Source organism: Protopterus annectens, chromosome 8.part0, assembly GCF_019279795.1.
Source record: "Protopterus annectens isolate FY-2018-M chromosome 8.part0, PAN1.0, whole genome shotgun sequence".
NCBI lineage: Eukaryota > Metazoa > Chordata > Ceratodontiformes > Protopteridae > Protopterus > Protopterus annectens.
Genome location: NC_056741.1, coordinates 698,774,959 through 698,800,470, shown reverse-complemented (window position 1 = coordinate 698,800,470; position 25,512 = coordinate 698,774,959). Strand labels below are relative to the sequence as shown.

Genomic DNA, 25,512 nt, shown 5'->3' with positions numbered 1-25,512 from the left:
TTTAAGCACTTGGGCTTCAGGCCAGTTATTCTACATTAAGAAGGTTTGTGGTCTGCACTCTTGTGGGAGGAGAGGCTGGATTCTACCCTTCTGAGCTGGGAATTTCTGGTCACAGGCTTATTGTGCCTGCTTATTTGAACTGTTTCTTTCTGAAATTGGTGCAGCCTGTTGCTGTAGCATAGGACCAGATTCAGGCCTGCTGAATATAGCTTTGTTTGTATAAGTTGAGCACTGATCCAGGCCATCTTTTTTGGAGAAGGTTCCCCTGCACCCTAGTAGCGGGAGTGTGCAGTTAGAACTTGTCTGATTGAAGACTGCTGGAACAGGGCTCAGTTTTGAGTTTTTTTCTGGTTAATTGGGTAACTTGTTAAATCAGATTGTTCATTTTCTATTGTTTATATATATATATATATATATATATATATATATATATATATATATATATAAATTGCACTTTATTCATCTGCTTTTACTGTATTTGTGTTTCTTCCTACTTTATTACTAGGGGCATTGACTACAACTCTGAACTGAGATATATAACAATAAGCATCTTTTTATGCGCATTTAAAGTGTTTTTTTGACTGTATCTGCTTTATGTTCTGAAAAAAATATATACTTGTTTCCCACCTTTCTAAGCTAGTATAGTCCAGTTTTCAGGTTAGTGCTGAATTCAGGGCTGTGTTACAAATCTCTGTGTTTGCCCATACCTTACTCGGATAGAAGGAAGTTTCTCTGTTCACCTGTGAGAGAGGGGAGCTTTGAGCAGCCTATCTGTCCCTGGAGGAGTGGTTTCAGCCCAGAAAGTAGTAGTTTATTGGCCATTTTGGGCTAATTTCTATCTCTTTCATTCCCCTGCTATAAAAAACTTATTTGCCCAGTTTTGCGCGCCGGGCAGTGCCGGTTAGCTAGGGTATAACTATTCCCGGCTCCACAAAGACTTCTCTTCAATTTTTCCCTTGGAACTAGACAAACTTTCAACTTAAGTACTCAAACCATTCATTTCACAGCCCAGCACTTGCTCAAAACTCATAGCAAGCACTTATAAACCCTAGTACTACAGAAGGACAAGGCTCTCTATTCGACCTTACCAGACATTCAGTAAAACAGTTTACTGTACCTATCCAGGCATGTCCAAAGGGCAGTTTCAGGTGTACTCTCCAGTCCAACAGGTGAATCTGGGCATTTTGAGGCAATGTTACAACTGCCTCATGTACACAGACAACCCTCTCCTCCTACCACCAAACACTAATGCATGCAAGAGATGCAATTATACAGCCAAATTGGAGGCTAAGCTCTCTCAACCCGAGACTAGATCAGACAGTCAAGAGGAGAAGGGAAATACTGGCATCACACCACCAGTCTCACATAGACCCATTAAACCAGCACCAGCAAAAAACACACGTAAATACATGAAAACATACTCGGATGCTCTAAATAAAAATATGCAAAAGCAACAGAGCCCTCCAAAGCAGACATCCAAGCAACCTCCACCCCCAACACAAACCATGAAACACATACTTCACAAAACTAGTGTGCCACGCAATCACAGCCCTCAAGGCAAAATAACATACCCAACATACTAGTAATAGGTGACTCTATAGTCAGGCACACTGATGTCCCACTCACTAGGCTGAATAAGGAGAAGGTTACTGTTAGCTGCCTGTCATGTGCCAGGATCCGCCACATAACACAAGCACTCAGGTCACTCCAGAACAAGTACAAATACGACTCTGTCATTGTCCATTTTGGTGTGAATGACCTGAGCAGTACTTGCCTGGACTACATGAAAAGAGACATAGAAGAGCTCTCTGATCACGTAGCCCAGGCTGGTATGACCCTGACCCTGAGTAGCATCCTGTCCACACCAAGAATGAGACCACGGTATAAAGAAACAATTATCAATTTCAACAACTGGCTAAGTTTCTGATGTCATTCAAAGGGGATCCTGTGTCTGTCTGCCTGGGATGACATGCTCGACAAGCCATGCTACTTCACTAGAGACGGTTTGCACCTGTCACCCTTAGGCTTTCAAATACTGGCCAAGGCTCTTGCCAACCCCATAGTGCCTTTTTTTAGGCAAAGCTCAAAAGACAAACCCACCACCGTAAATAGCACAAGTAACAAAAATCTGAGGGTAATACTACTCAATGCCAGAAGTCTAAACCTCAAAATGCGCGCACTCGAGGCACTCCTCAGTATGGAGAAAATCGATATATGTACAGTAGCAGAAACCTGGTTTAAGGTTCCAGAGAGCACCTCAGCACTACCAGGCTATACCTCATACCATACTTTTCAGCCACAGAGCCCGGACGGAAATACAAAAGGCGGGGGTGTATCCATATTCATCAAGGATACCCACACCTCCAGGTTAGTGGCACAGCACAATGCTTCAGAGATTATCCACGTGCAACTAACAATGGCCAAAACTGCAATTCAAATTGTAGCTTGCTACAGATCACCCACCATGTCCCACAACCCCCATTCCGCATTTCCGGATACACTGGGTAACATAAAGGTCCTACTAAACACCCTAATATTGGATGATTTTAACTACCCAAACATTAACTGGGAGAACTACTCAAGTACTAGCTTCCTTGCCCAACATTTCCTAGAATTTATAAACTCAAACACCCTGGAACAACTGGTCAACACACCCACCAGAGTGGGCCATAAACAAGCTATATGATAGAAGGAGGAAACTAGTACAGAAAAGAGAAAATCCCAAGAAGGGAAGACATCCCTGATCAGTATCAGCAAGAAACTACGATCCCTCATAAACTCGTCCAAGGCGAGCCTTGAAAGAAAACTTGCCAAGGACTCCAAAGATAACCACAAGGCATTCTTTAGCTATGTCAAGAATCTAAGTGGCAATGCTCAGATCTGATCAGAGTTAGTGCAGAATGGCACAAAATACACTGAACCAACCGATATTGCCAACATCCTGGCAGACAGGTTCAGTGCAAACTTCACCCCCTCTCTCACCCCCTAAAGGACCCATAACCATACCAGGAGAATATAGAGCCCCTGAAATCACAGACACTCAGGTTAAAATAGCCCTCTCCAAAGCCAAAAACACAGCATCAGTGGGACCGGACAGTGTCCCAGGCTGCGTCCTACATGACCTCAAAGATGAACTAACCCCTTACCTAAACACACTGTTCAAACTCAGCCTCTCCACAGGCTACATACCCATAGAGTGGTGCACAGCAACAGTTATTCTGGAGCCACAACAGACCCTGGGAACTATCACCCTATAAGCCTGACTAGCTTGGTCTGCAAGGCTATGGTGTGCATCATCATGGAACTCATTAACAGAGATATTGGGGAACCTCCAAACACTGGACCCTACCCAGTTTATCTTTGTTAAGGGCAGATCATGCCTCCTAAATCTGGTGGACTTCTTTGAGACAGTTACCAAGGCTATAGACGAGGAAAAGGTGATACAAGCAGCCTACCTAGACCTTGCAAAGGCCTTCGACACCATTCCCCATTCTGGTATTATAGACAAGCTCACCAGCCTGAACATAAACCCCTACATCACAAGATGGGTTGCCAACTGGCTCATGGACAGAACCCACATGGTGAGAGTTGTGGGAGCTAGGTCTGGCTCTAAACCGGTTACAAGTGGCATTCCCCAGGGCTCAGTCCTAGGACCCCTCCTGTTCGGCATATACTTCTCAGAGGTACAGACAAGCACAGGAAGACTATGGCTGACCAAGTTCGCAGACGACTGCAAACTAGGTGCTATAACTGACTCTCCGGCTGACACAGACATCTTCCAAAAGGGACTCACTGATGCGGATACCTGGTGTCAAAATCATGGCCTCAAGCTAAATGCCAAAAAGTGCATAGTTATTCCCTTTGGAAATAACAAAGTACCTACAAACTACCACATAGGTGCTAGTCCCCTAAATACAGAAAATGTAATAAGGGATCTGGGGACCAAAGTAGATAGTAATCTCTCCTATGATGATCACATTGCAAAAGTGGTTAGAAAATCCTTCTACATGGCCCACCTAGTCACAAAAGGGTTCACATCCAGATCAAAAGAAGTCATTGTGCCCCTCTACTCATCACTCATCAGACCCATCATAGTGTACAATGCTCCATTTGGGATGTACCTTACAAGACACCTGAAACAGCTGGAAAGGCCACAGAAGTACCTCACCAAGAGGGTCACTGGCCTCAAACAGATGCCCTATGCAGCTCGACTGAAGAAACTCCAGCTGTACTCGGTTGCATACCGCCTACTCAGAGGTGATCTCTGCCTGACATACAAGGCCATGTCCAACCCAGAATTGAAGGACATGCTCCACCTAAAGAAAACCTTATCCCCTCAAGCCACACATTCTAGGGATCTAAACCTCACCACAACAATAAATAGGACATGCTGGAGGAATAGATTCCTGTCCCAGAGACTTCCCATGCTTTGGAACAAGATTCCAATCTACATTAGGCAGAGCTCCTCGCTAGCACTCTTCAAGAGGAACCTTGACGAGTGGATGGGAAACAGAAAGTTTACCCCTGGGATCACTTTACAGGCTCTGCTGGACAGAGGCACAGGGAACTAATCTAAGGGGGCGGCGAAAGCCAACACATTCTGGCTAGGCTTATAAATGCCTTCGAGCAGATAGCCTAGTACCTACCTATAAGCCTATGAACCTATGAGAAGTATGACATACACATGGTACCCGACTAAATTCTCACTGCTAATTAGTGTGCTTTAACTAATTACCTTCATTTAATTATTCTGACAGTAGATCAAATTACAGAAATAATATACATTAGAAATTAAAAACAACATAAATACCATTAAAGGTTTCTTATTAAGAAAGGCTATAATTATGCCGTTCTAATCAAAGGTTGACAAATAACTGAATGGGGTTACAAAGAACTGAGAGTGGGCTAGTAACACAGAAAGATTACCTTCAATTTGCATTGTTGCAGCTTAATATTTCTTGGTAGCATTCACTTTTTTACATATTCTCATTTTTGATTTAGATGTGTTCGGAAAATCCACAACCAAAGTTGTTTGATGCCGTTGGTACCATTGCAGATATATTCTTCAGATACTCTGCCAGGGACGGGCGGAAGAATACAATGACCAAAAAAGCAGTGAAAGAACTATTTGAAGATGAGCTTGGCACCAAGCTAAATGTAAGTTTGAATTAATTCATAGAACGGAAATGCACTATAATAGATGTGATTGCAACTGCATGTATACACATGAAGCTCATGAACAAGGCAAACATGCAGTTGTCCCAACATTTACTTGTCTGGCCCATCTCTGAGTTATTTGTATGCAAAATATAGAAGGTAATACCCCCTCTGATAATGTAAGGCTAGGCTTCTTAAGTTCCTCACAGATTAATAGTCTAATGAGTGCCTATGAACCTATGGAACAGACACATGCGTGTGTCTGTTCCAAAAAATGAGGATTGTTTAATATGGATTAGTTTCCATTTTTAAAGCTTTTGCAAGAAATTAGTACAGACTGGCAAAGAGTCTTTGGCACTTATCAACAGTATGTTTAGGCAGCCTTTATATGCACATTACTTTGCATATGGCAGCAACAAGCTCTGTGTAGATTGACCTACATGCAATAGACAATTTACACAGGTGGTGTGAATCATTTTAAATGCTATGGAAAGAATTATGATCTGGTCTCTAATCATAACCAAGTAGTTATGTGTTTGAAAAATGGATTAAGTAAATTCACCTCAAGATGTCAACTTCTTGAATCCATTTCAAGAACACTTTAAATATTATTGTTACTAGAGTTATGAACATAATTATTGGCGAAACACAGGGAGTTCATAGGTTCATAGGGGTATACTAGGCTAATGAACACTACAGCCCTTATAAGTCTAGCCATACAACCCAATTGTGACCACACATTTAATGTATTCATGGAGTGATTTACTGACTACCTCTGTCTATCAGAGACATAGGTGCCAGAGTAGGGGTGAATTTCTTGATTACCCATCCATTAGTCAAAGTTTTGCTTAAATACTGATAGGAAGGAACTCTGCTTCACATGGATGGGGATCCTGTTCCAGACAATGAAAATTATCTGAGAAAATTATCTGTCTCTCCAGCATGTCCTGTTTATGTCACAAGCAAAATTTATTTCTTTTAACCCACTAGTTCTGATGCTGTTTACAAAAGGAGCATCAAAACAGGGTTCAGGCATGTCTTGTATGCCAAGCAAAGATCACCTCTAAGAAGTCTATATGATTCTGAGTAAAGAGACAGGGCTTTGAGATGATCAGCATAGGACATTGGGTTTACTCACTGTATTCTTTCTGTAAGAAATCTTTGTGGACATTCCATTTGCTGGAAGGGGACATTATACTCTATGATGGATCTGATGAGGGCAGAGTAAAGTAGTATGATGGTCTATCTGGACCTAGATGCCATGCCCTTGCTTATAAGTTGAGGAACATAGAGGATTTTTTTTCCACCTTGGATACATTGGTTGAAGGCTAGGTTACTATGTATATGAGTTCCTAGATTCTTAACTAATGAATCAACATTTAGGAGTGTTTTATTGATGACACATTTACCGGGAGTGACTTATAATGCAGTTTTTAGTATTGTGTGGTTTGGCACCAAGTGTTAGTCTGTGTTGGATCTTCCTGTAGAATATTCTTATCTTGGAGAGAGTCAGTGACTGATCCCAGTTTGCAATCATCTGCAAATTTTGCTAGCCAGAGGAGAAGTAAAAGCCAAAGATGAGTGAACCTATCACAGAGCCCTGGGGGACTTCACTGGTGACCAGCCTCTTTGTGGAGGTGGGTTCACCAGTTCTAACCTCCTGGGTTCTATCAATAAGCCAGCTAGCTGACCAGCATGTTACAAAGGGGTTTATACCTAGTTCTGTAAGTTTGCTGACAATGCTTGAGTAGGGTATTGTATCAAATGCTTTAGCCAGATCTAGGTAGGCAGTATGTACCATCTTCCCATCATCCATTGCCTTAGTGACCTTTACAAAGAAGTCCACCAGATTCAGTAAGCATGACCTTCCTTTGACAAAACCAAACTGGGATGGATCCAGTGCTTGGAGGTCACCTATGTCCTTGCTGATAATTTCCATGATAATTCTTTCCATGGATTTGAAATAAGGCTAGTCAAACTTAAAGGTCTGTACTTTCCAGGATCTGTTGAAGGTTCTCCCTTATGAAGGGGGATGAGCATTGCAGTCCTCCACTCACATGGTACAAAGCCTGTTTTAAGACTATAGTTAAATAATGACTCCAGCTGTACTGATAGATTGTATTTTAGACTGCTCAGGAGGCATCCTGGGATAGCAAAAATGAAAAAAAAACACCAATAAAACTGCCAATAAGATGAAACAACTAGTCTGATCAACTCCAGAAAAGAAGCCATAATGTAAAGAAAGCCACCAAATACTTCATTAAATCCAAAATGAACAAATTGAACTGGTTTAAGCACAGAAAATTGCAGTTTGCTTTTTGTCCAATCTAGGTAATATAGACTTCATCAGAACATAAAAAATTGCCCCAAAAGCACATTCATATCCCCATCAATTAAGTGAAGTAAACTGAATGATTGAATTAGGTAATAAGTAATGGGGATGTGGTATTTACCTTTACCAGCAGTGCCTATTTTTGGATCTGTTTTGCAACTAGTGTTTTCATTAGTATTTGTTTGGCTTTCTAGCTGTTCTTCTCCAAGTTGTTATATTAAAATGAGCAGGAGACAATATGTAGCAAAGGAGGTTTATTTAAGAGTAACATCTGTTTTCTGGGTGGGAACTCAGTATCATGGATTTATGGAAAAATATGGGTGGGAAGAGTACATAAATAGCTTATACAATTATACAACAGTTTAAAAACGTGTGGAATGTTAAAGTGTCCAACAGATTTTAAAGCTGGTAGCTAGTAAGCAATGCAATTTGCTTCCTGCTTCCATTTGCATGGCAGCACAAAGTATGGTTCAGCTTTTAAACCTGCTAGTGGTTGTTTAATTAACAGTGTTAAACATGACGTTGCAGACCCACTCCTTAAAATGTTTAACTTAATTTTATCTACTGGTTTCTTGCTTGATGAACTGCACACTGCAATGGTGATATCTTTTCAAAAGGGTAGGCTTACAACTGACATAGGTAATTACAGTCAGTGAAGGCTCTCATTCACAAAATCATGGAGCATATTATAACTGACCTTGTAAATTAAGTAATCAAGAATATTATTAGACTTGACCCCTAACAATTTGGCTTTGTGAGGGATAAATCCTTTCTACTTAATCTGGTAAACTCCTTTTAAAGGGTTAAGGATGTTGTAAGTGATGGTCATGCTGTACACATGGTACATCTTGATCTGGCCAAGGCCGTCAGTATGATTCACCATGCTGGCATCATACAGAAAATAAGCGCTTTAAGAATCAACACATAAGCAGTGAGATAGATAGCAAACTGGCTGAAAGACACAACCCATACAGTGTGAGTTGCTGGTGCCTTATCAGAAAGTAATAAATTGATTAATGGTGCTTCTCAGGGACTGGGGATGGGACCTCTTCTTTTTGGAATTTATTTCTCATATCCCCAGAGAAAGATCCAAGAACTTGGGCTAACAAAGCTTGCTTATAACTGTAAAATGGGTTTTGTTGTTAAGTCACCCTCTGACACACAAGCCTTCAAGAATGTACTCTCCCCAATTACTTCTTGGAGTAGTAAAATGGTCTGCAACTAAATACTAAAAAATGTGGTATCATCACTTTTGCTAGGCAACCCCTTCCCTCAACATACTGTATGACAACACAACACTAAAAAATAAAAATGTAGTCAGGGACAGGAACTAGGAATTTGGGTTGATAGCTTCCTCTCTTTTGACTACCATGTGACAATGGTTATCATGAAATCTTTTTATTTAGCACCACTATTTGCCAAAGAAGGATCACCACGTCTAAAGAGATAATCTCTTATACTCAGCATTGATCAAAAGAGTTATCAAGTGCAATGTCCCCGTCAAGATATATCTCATTAAACATCACAAGCCCAAAAGTTACTGAGCTATTAAGAGAGGCTGGAAGCTCTAACCCTTTATTCAGTCTCTTACAGACTTTTGAGGGGAGGTAATTTTCTTGCTTTCCATGCCATTACAAACCCAGTTGTCTTTGACCTTCTGTATCTCCATAAGTCAACTGGCTCCACCAACACTAGAACTAGGGACATAAAAGATAAATAAAAAATGGTATAGGGACAGGTTTATAACTCAAAGCCTTCATAACTTTTGGAATAAACTTCTGCATGTTAAACAGTGCAACTATCTTTCTTTAAATATATCTTAGATGATTAGATGAGTTTTCACAAATTTACTAGCGCATTGACTGGTATGCTCCACCTGGAAAAAGGAGGTGCAGCCTGAAGGAGTGTACTGGCAAGGCATAGAGAGTCATAAGATTCAGTAGCCTTGGAATATCTTTGAATTTATGAAAATATGAATCTACAAATACTCTGACGGATCTCTGTCTGTGTATTTTTATATCTGCCTGCTGTTTAAAGATGTGTGCACTTTCTTGTAACCTGGATGGAAGCCATATAACCTGTTGGTAGCTATCTGCAGTTGCTTTGCATCCATGTGATAGATGATAGCCTTGTTCCTCTGTGTAGCTGTATGTGGACTGTACTAGCTCTGCTATTTATAGGACTGTCTTATTTGCATATGTTCTGCATACCACAGACCAACTTTATAGGTGGAAAGAAATCTCTGCTACAACTCTTGTGCTCTGTTTATTTTTTCTGAATAATGCTGCACGTATACTGACCTGAAGTACAAGTCACGTTTATGAATCCCACCCACTGATATTTAAATAACTGAATTCCTCATGTTTTAGCACCAGTGACCAGTGCGCAGACATCTTTGTGCTGATGCACACTTCAGCAAACAGTAATGGTTAGTTGACACTGTAAATATATTTTTGCATACAGCAAATATTTCTGCATCCTTTTTCATCCACATTTTCTCCATAGGGTTCTCCTGCATATCATATTTTTGTCACTATTGTCCTGACTTTGAGCATTCTGAATATATTAGGTTTTTTTTTGCTTCTTTCCTAAAAAAATCTATTCCAACAGTCCAGCTATCCTTATCCAATTTGTTTCATCAAAAACACTGCTGCTAAACATTTACAATTTTAGTTCAGTTAGTCAGGTGAGAGCTCTCATTCAAGAATCAAAGCTTGGTTAACTGTTGGACATGAACATCCCATGAAGATTGATATCCCATGCTGTTCAGATATACATTTCAGAATCTGCAGCAGTGTGGGATGGTAAGACTGATTGAGGCACCACCCACTTAAGGAGGAGGTTCTGTCTCCATTTCCTGAACAAGGTCCAGTTTACATTTCGTTGTTGCCTCACAGCAAGAGGTTCTCCTGTTCGGTTCTTGGCTGGAGTGCCTTCTGTGTGGAGTCTGCATGTCCTCCCCACGGTTGAGTGGCCTCCGAAAAACATTCGTGAATGGGCATGCCTTTGCTGAAGGCTGGGCGTCGGGCTGGCAACTCGGCACCATAAAAATCGACTGCCAATCATTAGCGGATCAGAGTTCCACTGTGGTGACCCCTAACCAGGAAAAGCCGAAAAGACAAACAAACATTATTGGAGGCCCTGTCCATATTTACCTTTTCAGCAGAGAAGGTCATGTCCACATTTCCCTTTTCATTAGAGAAGACCTTGTTCACATTTGTCTTTTTATCAGAGATGGAATATTCAATAACATCCACCTGCTCACTAAAATACATGATCAAAGTACACATATATCCTTTAGGGGTTGCTGCAATCCAAGGCTATCATAAATAGTCTAAAGTAGAAAAACTGTCAGCGGTTGCTCCTTCTCTTTCCTTGATGTTTGGCTGTTCTGTAGCCATGTCACAAGATCTATTCTCTAACATAGTGCACTAGCTTCTTAGATAGCCATCAAGCCCTTAAACCTGTGAGATGGTTCACTTTACTGATTGTTTCTTTAACCAGATTTGATGTAATAATCAATCCTCCACTCCAAAGATATTATTAATGTTACACTGTAGGTGCATATATAAAACAAAGTAACTAAAAGGACATATCAAAGACTCCCCTGTTACTATAATCTCAGTGCCTGATTTATACTAACATTAATTTTGCAAATGATTATAAATCCTTTCTGATCTCATCCATTCAAAGCAAAACAGATAAAGTTTGTACCCCTTACATAACCTCAAATAAAATAGAAAATATCAGTGCTCCCCTGCTATAATCTCTGGGGGAATATGTAGAAGCCTTCCATTTTCTTGAAACTGCTGCCAAGGAAACCACAAAGCTACTAAAAACCTTAAAATCCTCATCCAGCAAATGTAATATATTCCATTCAGCAATTCTCAGAAGAGCAGTTGCAAAATTGCCAAACCACTGACTTTTATTCATAACCTCATCTTAGAAACAGGAATTGTACTCCTTTCTTTTAAGAATTTTATTATTATGCCTCTTCCTAAGGTACCCTCACCCTATAATTTCAAATACTACAGCTCTAGCTCCAATTTCTACTCAATTACAAACATTTTTGAGACATTTTTGTTTAAACAAATATTTAGACACATTAACAGCTATGGGCTACTCTGAGTAGCAGTTTATCTTTCATAATGCCTTGGACACCACAGCAGCACTAATTACTGCTATCATCACCATTTATATTAATATAATTGATGGACATATTACTGTTAGAGTATTTACAGACAGAATTCAGGGACGAGGCAGTTATTCATAAAATATTACAAAAAATAAGCTGTGAAATTAACTTTGGAAACAACACTTTTCAATTAGTTTAAAATTTATCTTGCTAACAGGACCTTTCAAGTTACTGTGAATAATTAATACCAGTGGCATATTATTTGTACTATGGAAGGTTTTCAAACTATGGGTCCCCACACACTTCTTTTGTTTTTGGAACATGCATAAATGCACATGTTCTTTTGGATTCACATTCATGATTGTTTTAAATGCATATTTACCTACCAGGTTGTTTTAAATTATATTTGTTGTTTAATAAGGTAGATTCTTTGTGGCTTTTTTAATTTAAGTAGTCTGGAACATTTTTCCAACAAGAGCTAAAAGAAAATTCATGAACTAATTATTAAAAAAAATAATTTCATAGCATTTCAATCATAAAAGACCAGTCAGATTGCTGTCATTATAATACACCAAAGTCCATACCCAAATAATATAGTCATTTAACTGCATACACCTTAAATTCCACATTGTTTTAAAGCAAAAATGGCAACAGTAAAGTATTCTAAATTATAGAAATGCACACTATTCCTACAAAGCCAAACTAATGATTTTTAACTTCATCAAAACAGCAGGGTCAGTCATTCTCATCTACAGAAAGCTCCTGTTCCCAGAAATTATAGCCCTGTGTTGACTGTATACCTCATATGTTCAGTTGTTATAGATAAATAAATAAATATTGTTGCAGTGATGTATTTTATGTTTTGCTCAAACAATAACCTAAGAGTAAAGTATTCCCTCTTATTTCACACAAATTCACACAAGTTCTGCAAAATCAAACTGCTTAAAATAGAATAAATGACACTGGGGCAAATTATTTTAACCAGAAAACATCCCTCACACACCACTCAGCAGTTATAGCCACTTTGCTGTATATATCTCACTTGATTGTGGTAAAAATAATACCTTTCATCTGCTGAGAAATAATGATAGACAAAAGCTCAAAATGAGATACAGGTTGTAAATACTGGGCTTTAATACTCAGAAAGTTGATAAAATAACAGTTCTTGCATTCACATACATTTTCTGAAGGACATGAAGTCTGAAACTGAAATGTCTATCATTATTTTCAGTCTGCAATACTCAATGATTTGTTATAAAACCACATATTTTATGAGGAACAGATTAAAAATATTTGGCAAAATCAGGCACAGTTTCAATTTTGTCATGCAAATAGTAGACTGTGAAATATTTAGTTTATATCACAGAAATGCAACCAAGTCTGTAAAGCAAGACTGTTTAAACAGAGCAAACATCCACTGCTTCCTCCCCATCCTTAATCCAATAGTTATTAGCCATTTCACTGACTGTGTACACCTCAGACATCTGATTGTGGCAAAAAATAATGGAATCATAATCCCCATGATTTAGAAAGATTATCACTGCTAGCACTAATTGGGCAACAATGTACTGCTTACTACTGCAATATTAATTTGCAATTCAGAGTCATAATAAAGCCAAACTGGGTAACATCTCATTAGCAGCTCACTACCATATATCTGTGCTGTTAGACGTAACCACGGTAGTGTTCTCTGCACCAACTCAAGCAAAGCTGTGGCACATGCACCATCCAGCACAGAGACAAATGCACACACACACACACACACACACACACACACACACACACACACACACACACACACACACACACACACACACACACACACACACACACACACACACACACACACACACACCCATACTGCTGCCAACATGCCTCCACAGACATACACACACACACACACACACACACACACACACACACACACACACACACACACACACATACAATATGAGGAAAAAACAGAGACATTCTTTAAAATCATTGAGTGCTATGTTATTCCCATGGCCTCTGAATGCCTCCATGACTTTTTTATACCTTCCACTCAGTTCATTTAGTGTCTCCATTCCTTAACCCAGTCTGTGGACAATAACTGTCAGAGAGCCAAGGAACTGTCACTCAAATCTTTCCTATTTGTATATTTCAACCTCTTAGCTCAGGAATCAGGGACAAAGTCAAAAAACAGCATGGGACAGAAGGCCCAAAATCAAGGTCAGATTTTAAATATTGCCCTTTATATACTTAGACAGTTGCTAGAGCAGCTTTTGCAATCATAACTCTCAACTGTCCAGATTTTCACAGAATGTCCAGATTTTTGCATCTTAGTTTTGGTCTGTTAGTCATAGCATGTGGCTTTCTGGCAAACCAGTGAGGACTGAATTCACTAAATAATGACAGACATCTGTTTCAGACTTTGCATCCTTCAGAAAAGGCATAGAAACACAAAACCATTAATTCTAGCAACGTTCCAATTTTATAAAAACAATATTTACAATTTGTCCAAGTTTTTGGGCCTTTGCCTTCCCATTACTTTGGGGTTTGTCCAGCTTTTTTGTGCGTACGTCTTCTGAAGGATATGAAGTGCATCATTATTTAGTGACTACAAACCTCAAGACCCAGTTTGTCATAGAACCATACATTGTAACAGGAAGAATCTAAAAATATGAGAAAAAAATTGCAGGCTGCAATTCCCATGAAATAAATATTCCTAATATTTACCATTAGATAAATGATGTACAGTTATGAAGTTTATCATTGCTACAATCAGTGGTTGACTATTTGTAGCACCTACATGGCAAATCATGAAAATGGCCAACAGTCACAAAAAAGTAAGCAAAGACAAGTTACTCTAATTGTGAAAACAAAAAAAATGGTAGGATTAGTATGCTGCTCAGCAGTCACTCAATCCAGTAGCCACTTTTCACAGATAGGGTTCTTCCCTAACAGCTCCACCAATAGACAATCATGTCAATGTAGTCATTGTAAACAGAGACTAGTGTGTGTGATCTAGGAAATGCAGCTCAAATCTCCAAACTCAAAAAGCACATGCAATGATTGTGTATATGACTGTCTGTTGAGTCAGCAAACACTTATACAAATATTACAGTATATGGCAGCATAAGGTGCATCTGTCAACACATATGAGTCTGGCATGCTGCTGAAGCATTCTACACTGTTACAGATGCTTCTGGCCTCCCAGAATTCAAGGGTCCTGGGTGGCTGCCCAAAAAGCCTGTATTATAATCTGCCATTAATCAAGACTCCTGATAATAGAATCCTCAGAAATGGAGTCCCTCAGAGACTGATAGTTCAGACTTTGCTTTTTTCTTATATACAGATTACATATTACTCTGTGAAGCTAAGAAATCACACTCAGATCTTTAGTCACTGATACAAAAAGTTTCTCAGTCCTATACTGTGGATCTACTAATAAGAAGTTTCCTTATCAGTCCAAAATAAGACAATGTTATGTTATGTGATATGCCTCAGCCAAGAAACTATAACATTTAAATAATATTTTAATTGAAGACGTACAGGGTAATATTAATCCAAATGTCTCTAAATACAAATATGTAGGCCTTACACTTGAGCCATTCTTATTATTTTCACTTTGTAATCATAATGCTACAAGCAAGGTCCTATCTTATCTCAAGTTATTTAAAATATCTTGATGGCAATATCCAGGTCTACTATAGTTAAAAGTGTACTTCTCCCTAAACTAGAATATTGCTTACTGTTACTGATCCTACAGTCATCATACAATATGCAAAGACTTCAGATTGCTAAAAATAGTATTTTCAGGTTTATGCTACTATCAGGCTGCTGTGTTTATCTTTGAAATCTAATAAAGAGAATTCAATGGCGTCCAGAGACTGATAGGACTTAATTTTTATTTAGTTCCTTACTGTTTAGAATCTTAAAGCTGGGATACTGTGTTCCACTGAAAATAAAACTTCCATTAAGAGAACAAGCTTACTCCTTAAGGAAGACAATATTACTCTTACATGACCTCACTTCAAAACTACAATAGAAGAAAAAGCATTCTCCCAGCTTGGACCTGCCACCTAGAATTTGTTACCAAGTGGAATCAAATCTCTTGACCACTCTGAAGGACTTAAAAACACCACAAAATCATCTTCACAAAAAAGCCATGTACTAATGCTTCAGAGACAGGTTAATATTGACTGGCAGCATTAACACAGCAGACCACTGTAATGTATTACAATCAACAACTGAACTACGTCAATCAGTTTGTACTTGATACATATATGGGAGATCGCAGATATACCCCAGGGATTACCTCAGTGTCACTGCTCAACAGAGGCACAGCAAAATAATGGGTATAGTTCCCCATACTAAAGGGGTGGCGTAAACTATGGGCTAGGCTTGTAAATGCTCGGCAGATAGCCTAGTATGAACCTATGAACCTATGAATATATATATATATATATATACACACACACACACACACACACACACACACACACACACACACACACACACACACACATATATTTATGTTAACCATATTCCTTTCAGTCTCACTGTTTCTACTCACTCTGTGTACTTGCAGTTAATTATGTTTGCCATGTATATATTATTGAAGCTGTATTATGTTCTGTTTAATTGCTCTCTGAACTCTAGTCATAGCTGAAAAGGGTCAGTAGACCAGCCCAACTATCTGTCTAGAAAGTAGTAAATACACAAATAAACATAAATGTTATCAGTAAGGCAATATCATCAGAACAATATTCAGGATACCATTGCATTCTCCCTAATGGTCTCAGACCTGTCTGACACTTAATAAAATAAAAACAACATCTGTACTTCTGAACAATGGTACTGGTTTCAAAGAGATTCTGACAAAATGGAAATATAGGTAAATCAGTTATAAATGAAAATTAAATCAATTAATGAATAATATAGAAAATTGCATAAAAAGCATTATTTAGAGGTGATACCAGTGAAACGATGGGTATGTGTAACAGTTTTCCTTTTCGTGTCCTGAAGAATGAAAACAAAATGTATTATCATTCCTTTCAGTAAAAGTGATATTCCTGCTAACTGCCACATCAATAGCAACACCTTATGTACAGACTCAGTGGTGAGAGACCTGGGCACACAGGTTGACAGCAACCTTATCTTTCACCACCATGTCTCCACAGTAGTAACAAGGGCATTCTATATTGCTCATCTCATAAGTAAGGGCATTGTCTCCAGAAAAAAGTAGTTATAACCTCCCTGTACTCTTCTCTCATCAGACCAATAACTGAGTACAATGCCCCTTTTGGTATGTACCTTTCCAAGCACCTGCAGCAATTGGAGAAACCACAAAGGTTCCTCACAAGGAACATTCAGAGTCTTCAGCATCTATCCTATGGGGCAAAACTGAAGCTGCTTTTGTCTGAAAGTAAACTTTTCTTTATTTGACTTCAGCACTGCTGACATGGTCTTTTGCAAGACACTTCAGATGCATATGATATTTCGCGTTTATATCACGTTATCGAATGATGAAAATAGCGAATGCTATTTCATTGGCCCCAAAACATCTAAACATGAAAATATCAAAATTTCAGAACAGCAAATTTTTTCCCCATGGAAAAAATTGGCTGCTCCAAACACATACACAACACAAGCACATCAGACAAACAGCAACCACACACATACACTTAAATTCCTACATCTAACGCTACTCTAAATTAAACATACACTACTATCTACCCACTTACCTTAACCCAAACCCCAACCCTAAGGTCCGTCACTATCGCACACTCACCTAATCCGCGCCCTAACCCTAACTCACTTAAACCGCCCCTAACCCTAAAGTCTGTCACTATAGCACACACGCCTAACCCGCGCCCTAACCCTAACTCACTTAACCTGCCACTAACCCTAACGTACAAACAATCGCACACTTACCTGAACCCAACCCGTAACTTTCCACCACAGTGCTAAGAATAGCAAAGCCACAGAAACAGCCAACCGAATTCTTTCCCGAGGAGAGAATTTGCTGTTCTGCAGCTTTGCTATACTTAGCGTTCGCTGAATAGTGTTCAATGTCAGAACATTCGAAGTTTTACTACTTTGATGTTCTGATATAGACCAGATATTTCACGGACACTTCCATCTAGGCCCTTAGTGTCTCTATACATTTATTTATTTATTCATTTACATTTGTTTACTGGGAAAGTCTGACTGGATACAAGTCCATTTTCAGCGGAGGCCCGGGGAGAAACGCTCCATAGTACAATAGAATGCAGTACCTGAGAACAAAATATAGAACATACAATTGATTTTAATACATAATAGGTTAGAAGTTAACAGTTTTAGTTAGTACAGTAGACAGTCATTGAGGTATATAGTAAAAACATTGAAGTACATAGTCAAAAACTTAAAAAAATAAAGTTTTTTTTTTTTTATTACCAGTATCTGGGTTTACAAGCTTTTTAGGGCAAATCTGTTTATACTTATCTGAACATGTGACACAACTAGATTGGTAGTGTGTTCCAGGTTTTGGCAATGGTGCTGGCAAAGAGTGATTTACCAGCATTGTTTTATGGTGGATGCCAGTTATTAGGTTTTGGCTGTTAGATCGTAGGACTCTAGTGGGAATGTGGGGCTGCATTAAATGCTGAAGTGCTGGGGTTAACTCTGGGAGGTAGTAGAGCTTGGGATCTATAGAGAGTTGATTGAGCATGAGTATATGAGGCTCTGAATATTCTCTGGTGTACAAGTAATCCTAAAAGGCAAACTTTTTAAGCAATATCTGGTTCATGCAGTAATAAATATAGTCAACTCTTCTAGCATTCAATAAGAAAAACTGCATTAGTTCCACACATATTGGTAATTATCTCCTCTGTACTGAGTAAAGTGAACCTTTCCCTCTTAGCTGCTAAATGTAGCCTTTCCAAATCAACATAGAGCTTTACCTATCCATTTTTTTCTCTTCACAACTGACAACATGAGTTCACACCAACTGATAACATGAGTTCACACCAATCTCTAGGGTGCCTCATTAATTCAGTAATTCCACCAATTGTCATTCTCTACTGCACTTTGATGTTTTTTAAGTCATTGGGCATTGAGGTACATAGTTTACAAGCATTTTAGGGCAAATCTGTTTATACTTATCTGAACATGTGACAAAACTAGATTGGTAGTGTGTTCCAGGTTTTGGCAATGGTGCTGACAAACCTCTTCAATCCTTCTCAGAAAATTTTATCTTGGATGCCAGTTAGCAGGTTCTGGCTGTTAGATCGTAGGGCTCTAGTAGAATGTGGGGATGTATTAAATGCTGAAAAGCCAGAAACAGATACAACAATAAGATTAGGCATCTACAGAAAAATGACACAGCCTGAATATATGAGGCTCTGAACATTCTCTAGTGTACAAGTAATCCTAAAAGGCAAACTTTTTAAGCAATATCTGGTTCATGTAGTAATAAATATAGTCAACTCTTCTAGCAAAAAAACAGAAAAAAAAATACACAGCCTGTACCCTATGGCCTAATTCCAGTCTACATTTTTTTTATTTACAAAAGTATTTTTTAGTCTTTGCTTTAAGTTGCCAACTGTCTATTATATATATTAATAGTGCTTACCAAAGCTTTCCTTAGCCAAAATTACAGAGTGGCTTTCTATTGTAATTCTGAGACTCTTAAATGTGAGCCCTGGAATTATGAAAAAAAGTTAAAAAATACAAGAAAGAAGCAAATATTGAACAGCACTAGAGTCAGATCATGGTCAAATGGGGCCCTAGGCAGGGTAGTGGACCAAGGACTCCCCACAATCATTCATGTCGGACATTACTTGGTTGTCTTTCCCCAGTTACCATAAATACTATTCAAACCTACCTATGTGCATATTATTTATTAATTTACTTTTACAATGATTGCAGAGATGTAGAATTACTGCGGTGGTGGTGCTGCGGTAGCGTTGTCGCCTCACAGTAAGACGTTGTCCTGTTCGATTCTCAGCTAGAGCATCTTCTGTGTGGAGGCATGCGTGAATGGGCGCACCTTCATTGAAGGTTGTGCGTCAGGGCCAGCAACTTGGCATGTAAAAATCTACTGCCAATCATTAGCAGACCGGAGTTCTGCTGTGGCGACCCCTAACCGGGAAAAAGCCGAAAGACACAACAGCAGAGATGTCGAATTAATTTAAAACTTTTATTTCAAAATTTACAATACAAACGCTGATAGCCTTTATTAAACAATACAGTTTCACAACAAAAATAGACTTAGCAGGAATATCAGTAAACTTTTGTTTCCTTGAATCTCACAGTCATTAAAAATGCATCAAAACATGTATTCATTGGAAATCCATCTGGCCAATTGCAGACTTAGTGTACCTTGGCCTATAGGCTGTTTTCAAATTATGGACACCCTGCACAAATTTTTAAGGCCATGCAAAAATGTATGTGTTTTTTTGTTTCACCTTCTTGATTGTTTTAAATTATATTTCTTGCTTGATACAGTGACATTTGTTAGAATTTGTAGTAAATTTGTAGTTTTGAAAATTTTTCCAGTAAGCAGTAAAACAAAGTGTTAAATGAATGATTACCAAAATAGCTATTTTAGAAAAATTTGACCATAAAAGACCAGTCAAACTGCTGTCATTATAATCTACCAACATCCATACTCAATAATTACAGACACTTAACCAACTTTGTACAGATTACATGTCTGATTGTGATAAAAATAGCCACAGTAAGTTATTCCAGTTGCTTTACATGAATACACACTAGTCCTGCAAAGACAAACTAATGATGTTTTTAAACTTTTATTAGCTTAGAAGGGGCAGGCATTTTTATCCACAGACATCCTCAAAGCCCTTGTTGACTGCATCCCTCACAGATGTCTGTATGAAAAAAAATGATAATGACTAAAATCACATATTTCAAATGTATTTACACAAGCACAAAAGTAGCCAAAGTATTTCAACTTAATTCACGCACACAATCACACACACACACGCGCACACACACACACACACACACACACACACACACACACACACACACACTCACACACACACACACGCACACACACACGCTCATCTTGCAAAGCTAGACTAAAGACTGTTTAAAATGGCCAGATAAGAGCATAAGGTACTTTTATCCACAGACTGACTCCCACCTCCACCAGCAGTTAAATTGCATGTACTTTATCGGTAGCTTTGGACGAGCTACTTGAAATTGCCTAAAGATCATTAGTATTATACCATAAGATCCAGTCATGTGCAGCACTGTTTAAATTGAAAAGTATTTTGACAGTATAAGAAGTATTTACAACTTGATAATATATGCTAAATTAATATGCACACTCTCTGCAGAAGTGAAAATAATCTTAATAATTCCACATTAAGAGAACTATTACCAATTCAGAGGTTGCTGCTGGCAAAGAATTTTGCATTTCAGTGCTTCATCTACAACTAAAGTGCCTACTGCCCTTGAATAATAAATTGCCTATGTTGTATTAAAATGGGATGCTGGTGATATTGCCATAACATTTCCTGATGGGGAATGGCAAGCGAATGACAACAGGTTCATTGTTATTAGGCATGCTGCCCTGGAGACCATTATGGCATGTAGCCCAATTTCCCAATTGCTCCAGTGTACTATCTGGTTAAGTGAGTTGCTCAGTGCCATACAGCAGGTAAATGAAAGTGGCAAGATTCAAACTCTGTACTCTTGTCACAGCAAGCAGTTTATTAACAGGTTGGAGCCTTAGTCCTCTGGACCAACTGCTAGTATAACAATTAATTTTAACTAAACACAGAAATTCTTTACATCCAATCTTGTAAGGAAGGCAGTATCACAGTAATATGCAACAACCCCTTTGCAGTTGCTGAAGGCTATAAAGAAGGTTCTGCAAAATATATTACTAAAATGCAACATGTTCTATATTACATAATCCAGACCTATTAACAAATTAATTCATTCTTTAGTGCAATGAATACAGCAAAATAATTAAACACAATATAAATGCAACAGCAGCTTTTGTTCAACAATGCTCAAGTCATACAATAATCAGAAATAGTACTGCATGCAACATAGTATTTGTTTTTGGAGGGGATGTTGCGTGCTTGGAGGATACCTATATCTCATTTTAGATCTTTCTATGGCTACTCTGTCATCAAGGATAGCTATCCTCTCTGATATCCCCCAGTACAGGTCTGACCTACTTGAATGGCTAATAATGCTGTATTTTTGCAGTATACACCTCTAGAGTCAAAGCTGGATTATGTTCAAATGTTGCCCTTTGCAGGGTAATAACTCAGGTCTCTGCCACCTATAACAATATCCTATTACTTGTCTGTCTTGCCTAGTTACCAGAAACACTGTATAAATCTGTCAATGTACATACTATTTTCTTCTCTACTGTTACAATTATCACATACTTTTTGATTTGATTTAAACTTATTTCAATGTTTACAGAAAAAAAACACTGACATACTTTTTCTAAACAAAACACTCACATTGAAGACAGAATGAGGCATAATATGCTTCTCTTCTCTTGAAATTTACATTTAGTGAAAATGCATCTGGAAACCCATTACATCTCAAGAGACATGCTAGGATTCATAATCAAATAGTATATAGTAAAATATTAATTAGTGCCTATGTGAGGAGTGCAGGAATTCAAAAGACAGATCTGTAACACCTTTGCCAACAGCCTGAGGCATCCCACTGGACACGTGTCCCTTATGGTGAAGTAACTTGGCAGAGTCACACAAAAGACAAATGAAACCTGAAGGAATCAAACCACGTACTACAGGAAGTAGCTCTTTAATAGCTTATAACCTTACTCATCCGCACTAAGTTCTTGACAAACTGTTGTAGCCCAAACAGTGCATTTCACACCTGGGTGCCTGCAAAAAACAAGCTAAATTAAAATGCATTTATAGCTAAAATATTAGCATTAAACTCATAGACTTCATACTGTCCAGTTTATTCACACCTAAATAATAAACAGCCTGTCAACTTTCAACAGCACAAGGATAGGAAGGATCACATCTGAAAAACATGGTTTATGTGAAAAATCTTCTGTTTACAATAAGTTTTCTTCCTTTACACCATAACTACTCTGAATTATAAGTAGTTACTAGACTTACAATTCAATGGATCATTAAGAAGCCTAGCCCAAATCTCCAATTGCCCCAAAGCACTGTCTGGTTAAGAAGCTTGCTCAAGGAGAGGCCATGAATAGGAGCCAAAATCAGAGATGTTCTGCAAACATGGAGATAGATAACAGCTAACTACTCTATATCACTTAAAAGTTAACAGAACAAAAGATTCTGCATCAACACCTATTCTGTAAACTACAAAAAAAACATGAAATTCTAATGATTGACACCGACTGACTGTAACTGTAAATGTAATTGTCAGTGATTTACCAAAGAAAGCAAAAAAATAAATAAATAAAACACTGGAAGTCTGGCAGTTGACAAAGAGGAGTAAAGCTCTTACCTCCAGCAGCTAAGGAACGAGTTTCACTCTGAGTAGTTAGATAACAAACAGCTCCCTGTAATGGAGCATTTTGTACACACACACACACACACACACACACACACACACACACACACACACACACACACACACACACACACACTCCTGACTGTTCCTGCTAATGCAATGCACATAGTGTACCTGGCGTGACTCATATCTTAATGTTGTTCCATCCTGCTGCTAAGGAAATTACTAAAGCATTGTACTAGTTAGGTTAATGGATTGACTCACTTGTCCTGCTCCCTGACTCCTCATTAATGCAATGTATATAGCATACTTGGACTGACTTGCATATCAATACTGTTCTTTCCTACTGCAAATGAAAGAAGTGAATGCACCAGACAAGTTAATAGACTGACTCATTCTACTGCATCCCCTACTGGAAAACTGTGCCAATTTCTGGAAGTCCCTCATGGGCATTTACATCCAATGAGGGATGTAGAGCCATTAAAAGAGACTGTAGGCTGAGCAGAAAGAATCTTGAAGAACTCCAGGAGGAAGAAATGTGTCGCAGGTGAGGAGAAAATCATTTCTAAAAGCCTAGGTCAGCTTCTGCTGCATCTGTTCCTAAACTTCACTTTTCTTCATTAAAGTTTTTTATTGCTGGGAGGGTCCCCGGCCCCCACCCCCTGAATAACCCTTAGACCTGACACTCTTCCTGAACTTCTATATATACTCAATTTGAGATTGCCACTCCTTAGAGACAAGTGAAAATTCCAAGAAACAGCTACCTTGGTCTTTCTGTATTTTAAGTTCATATATTCCCTCATTCAGTCTTGCCGTTCCAGGACTTGCAGTAACATGTTTCTGAATATCTCACAGTTCTTACCTTCTGAAGTAATCTACAAAATTAAATTTGTGGGCCAGTTCAATTTTAGAAACAATAAGGTTTTCAAGAATTATTAACAGATGTCCAGCTTTGGTCTTTGTCTGCCATCTTCGACAGTAGGTATATTAATTATTATTGCACTACTTTTATTTATTGTTAGTTAGATGGAGGCCTCTTGTTTTGTTAGGCTGTGCTTATTCACAGTTTTATAGCAGTTTGCCATGTTTTTTGATGACCTGATGCAATAAAGTAGTTTAACAAAAAATGTTGTTCTCTAAATTAAAAATGCATTAATGCCTATAAATCTCTATCCTTATCTAGATAGAACTCTCTAAATGGGGTAGTTGAACTATAATCCAGTAACAGCTGACATTTTAAGCAATATTAACTGTCTCACTCTCTCTGTTTTTTTTTTAACACTCCTCTCTCTGTTTTTTTTTTTTTTAGGACGAGTATGGACAGCAAGCAATCGAAGCTCTCATGTCCAATTTTGATGCTGATGGTGACTGTGAAATAAGTTTTGAAGAATTCATGAAATTTGTTGGAAAGTTTGGATGCAGTATGTTTAGTGATGACCTTGCTGAATAGAAAATATCTACATGCTACTCTGACGATTATCGCAAATCTTTTTTTTCTTTTTTAATACAAAAAATAATCCATCATATTTCCATGTCCTAAATATTACTGAACAGATGGCCACATGAAGACTACGTCAACTGCCTTATGAGTCACCGATTATCTATTTGTCCTACTCTGTTTCCAACTGTTGTGGAAAGAACTTGTTATACACTTTTTCTTTGTTCAGTACTTCAGTTTATTTTATCATTGTTATAGGTAGCAAAAATGCTCCCAGAGTTCCTGGAACACATTTGGACTAATTTTGCAACTTGCTGTAATACTGAATTATAAAAAAGGATAAGCCAGACTAGAATGGAGTGTACAATATGAGTGATAAAGCAAGGGAGAGAAAATAAGAGTTTATGTTTATTATTCATCTGAAATGTATAATTAAAATTTTCAGTGTAAAAGGTCTGCTACTTATGCTTTGGATAATCCAGGAATTCATTAGTAGTCATCTGCATAAATCTTGGGCATAATGTATGATAACAGTCAAGTAAAAGCGTCAAAACAATACAAAGGTAGTAAAAGGAAGATCACTCACAGCATATATATATATATATATATATATATATATATATATATATATATATATATATATATATATATATATATATATATATATATATATATATATATATATATATATATACACGTGTGTGTGTGTGTGAGATGTATATATCTAATGCTATCCATAGGTGTGTGTGTGTGTGTGTGTGTGTGTGTGTGTGTATATATATATATATATATATATATATATATATATATATATATATATATGAGTTTACTACATGTACCTGCATACTAGGTGTTTGTGACGCACCTGCTCACTGCCACTTGCTCAAATTCACACTCCCCAGTCTGCCATTTCTACATAGCCCTCCCAATATCTGCTCCTATAAACTATATAGCCCTACAACTGCCTAAACCCTA

General features: G+C 38.1%; 1 protein-coding gene across 1 annotated transcript in view; it reads left to right on the top strand.

The window, feature by feature from the left end:
* The window catches only part of LOC122808044 (protein S100-B-like), a 63,440-nt gene extending 38,323 nt beyond the window's left edge, over positions 1–25,117 (top strand). The window contains exons 2-3 of the mRNA XM_044079031.1: positions 5,002–5,157; positions 24,409–25,117. Coding sequence (XP_043934966.1) covers positions 5,002–5,157; positions 24,409–24,549 — 297 coding nt within the window. The 3' untranslated portion in view covers positions 24,550–25,117. The remainder of the gene's footprint in view (positions 1–5,001; positions 5,158–24,408) is intronic.
* The last annotated feature ends 395 nt before the right edge of the window (positions 25,118–25,512 follow it).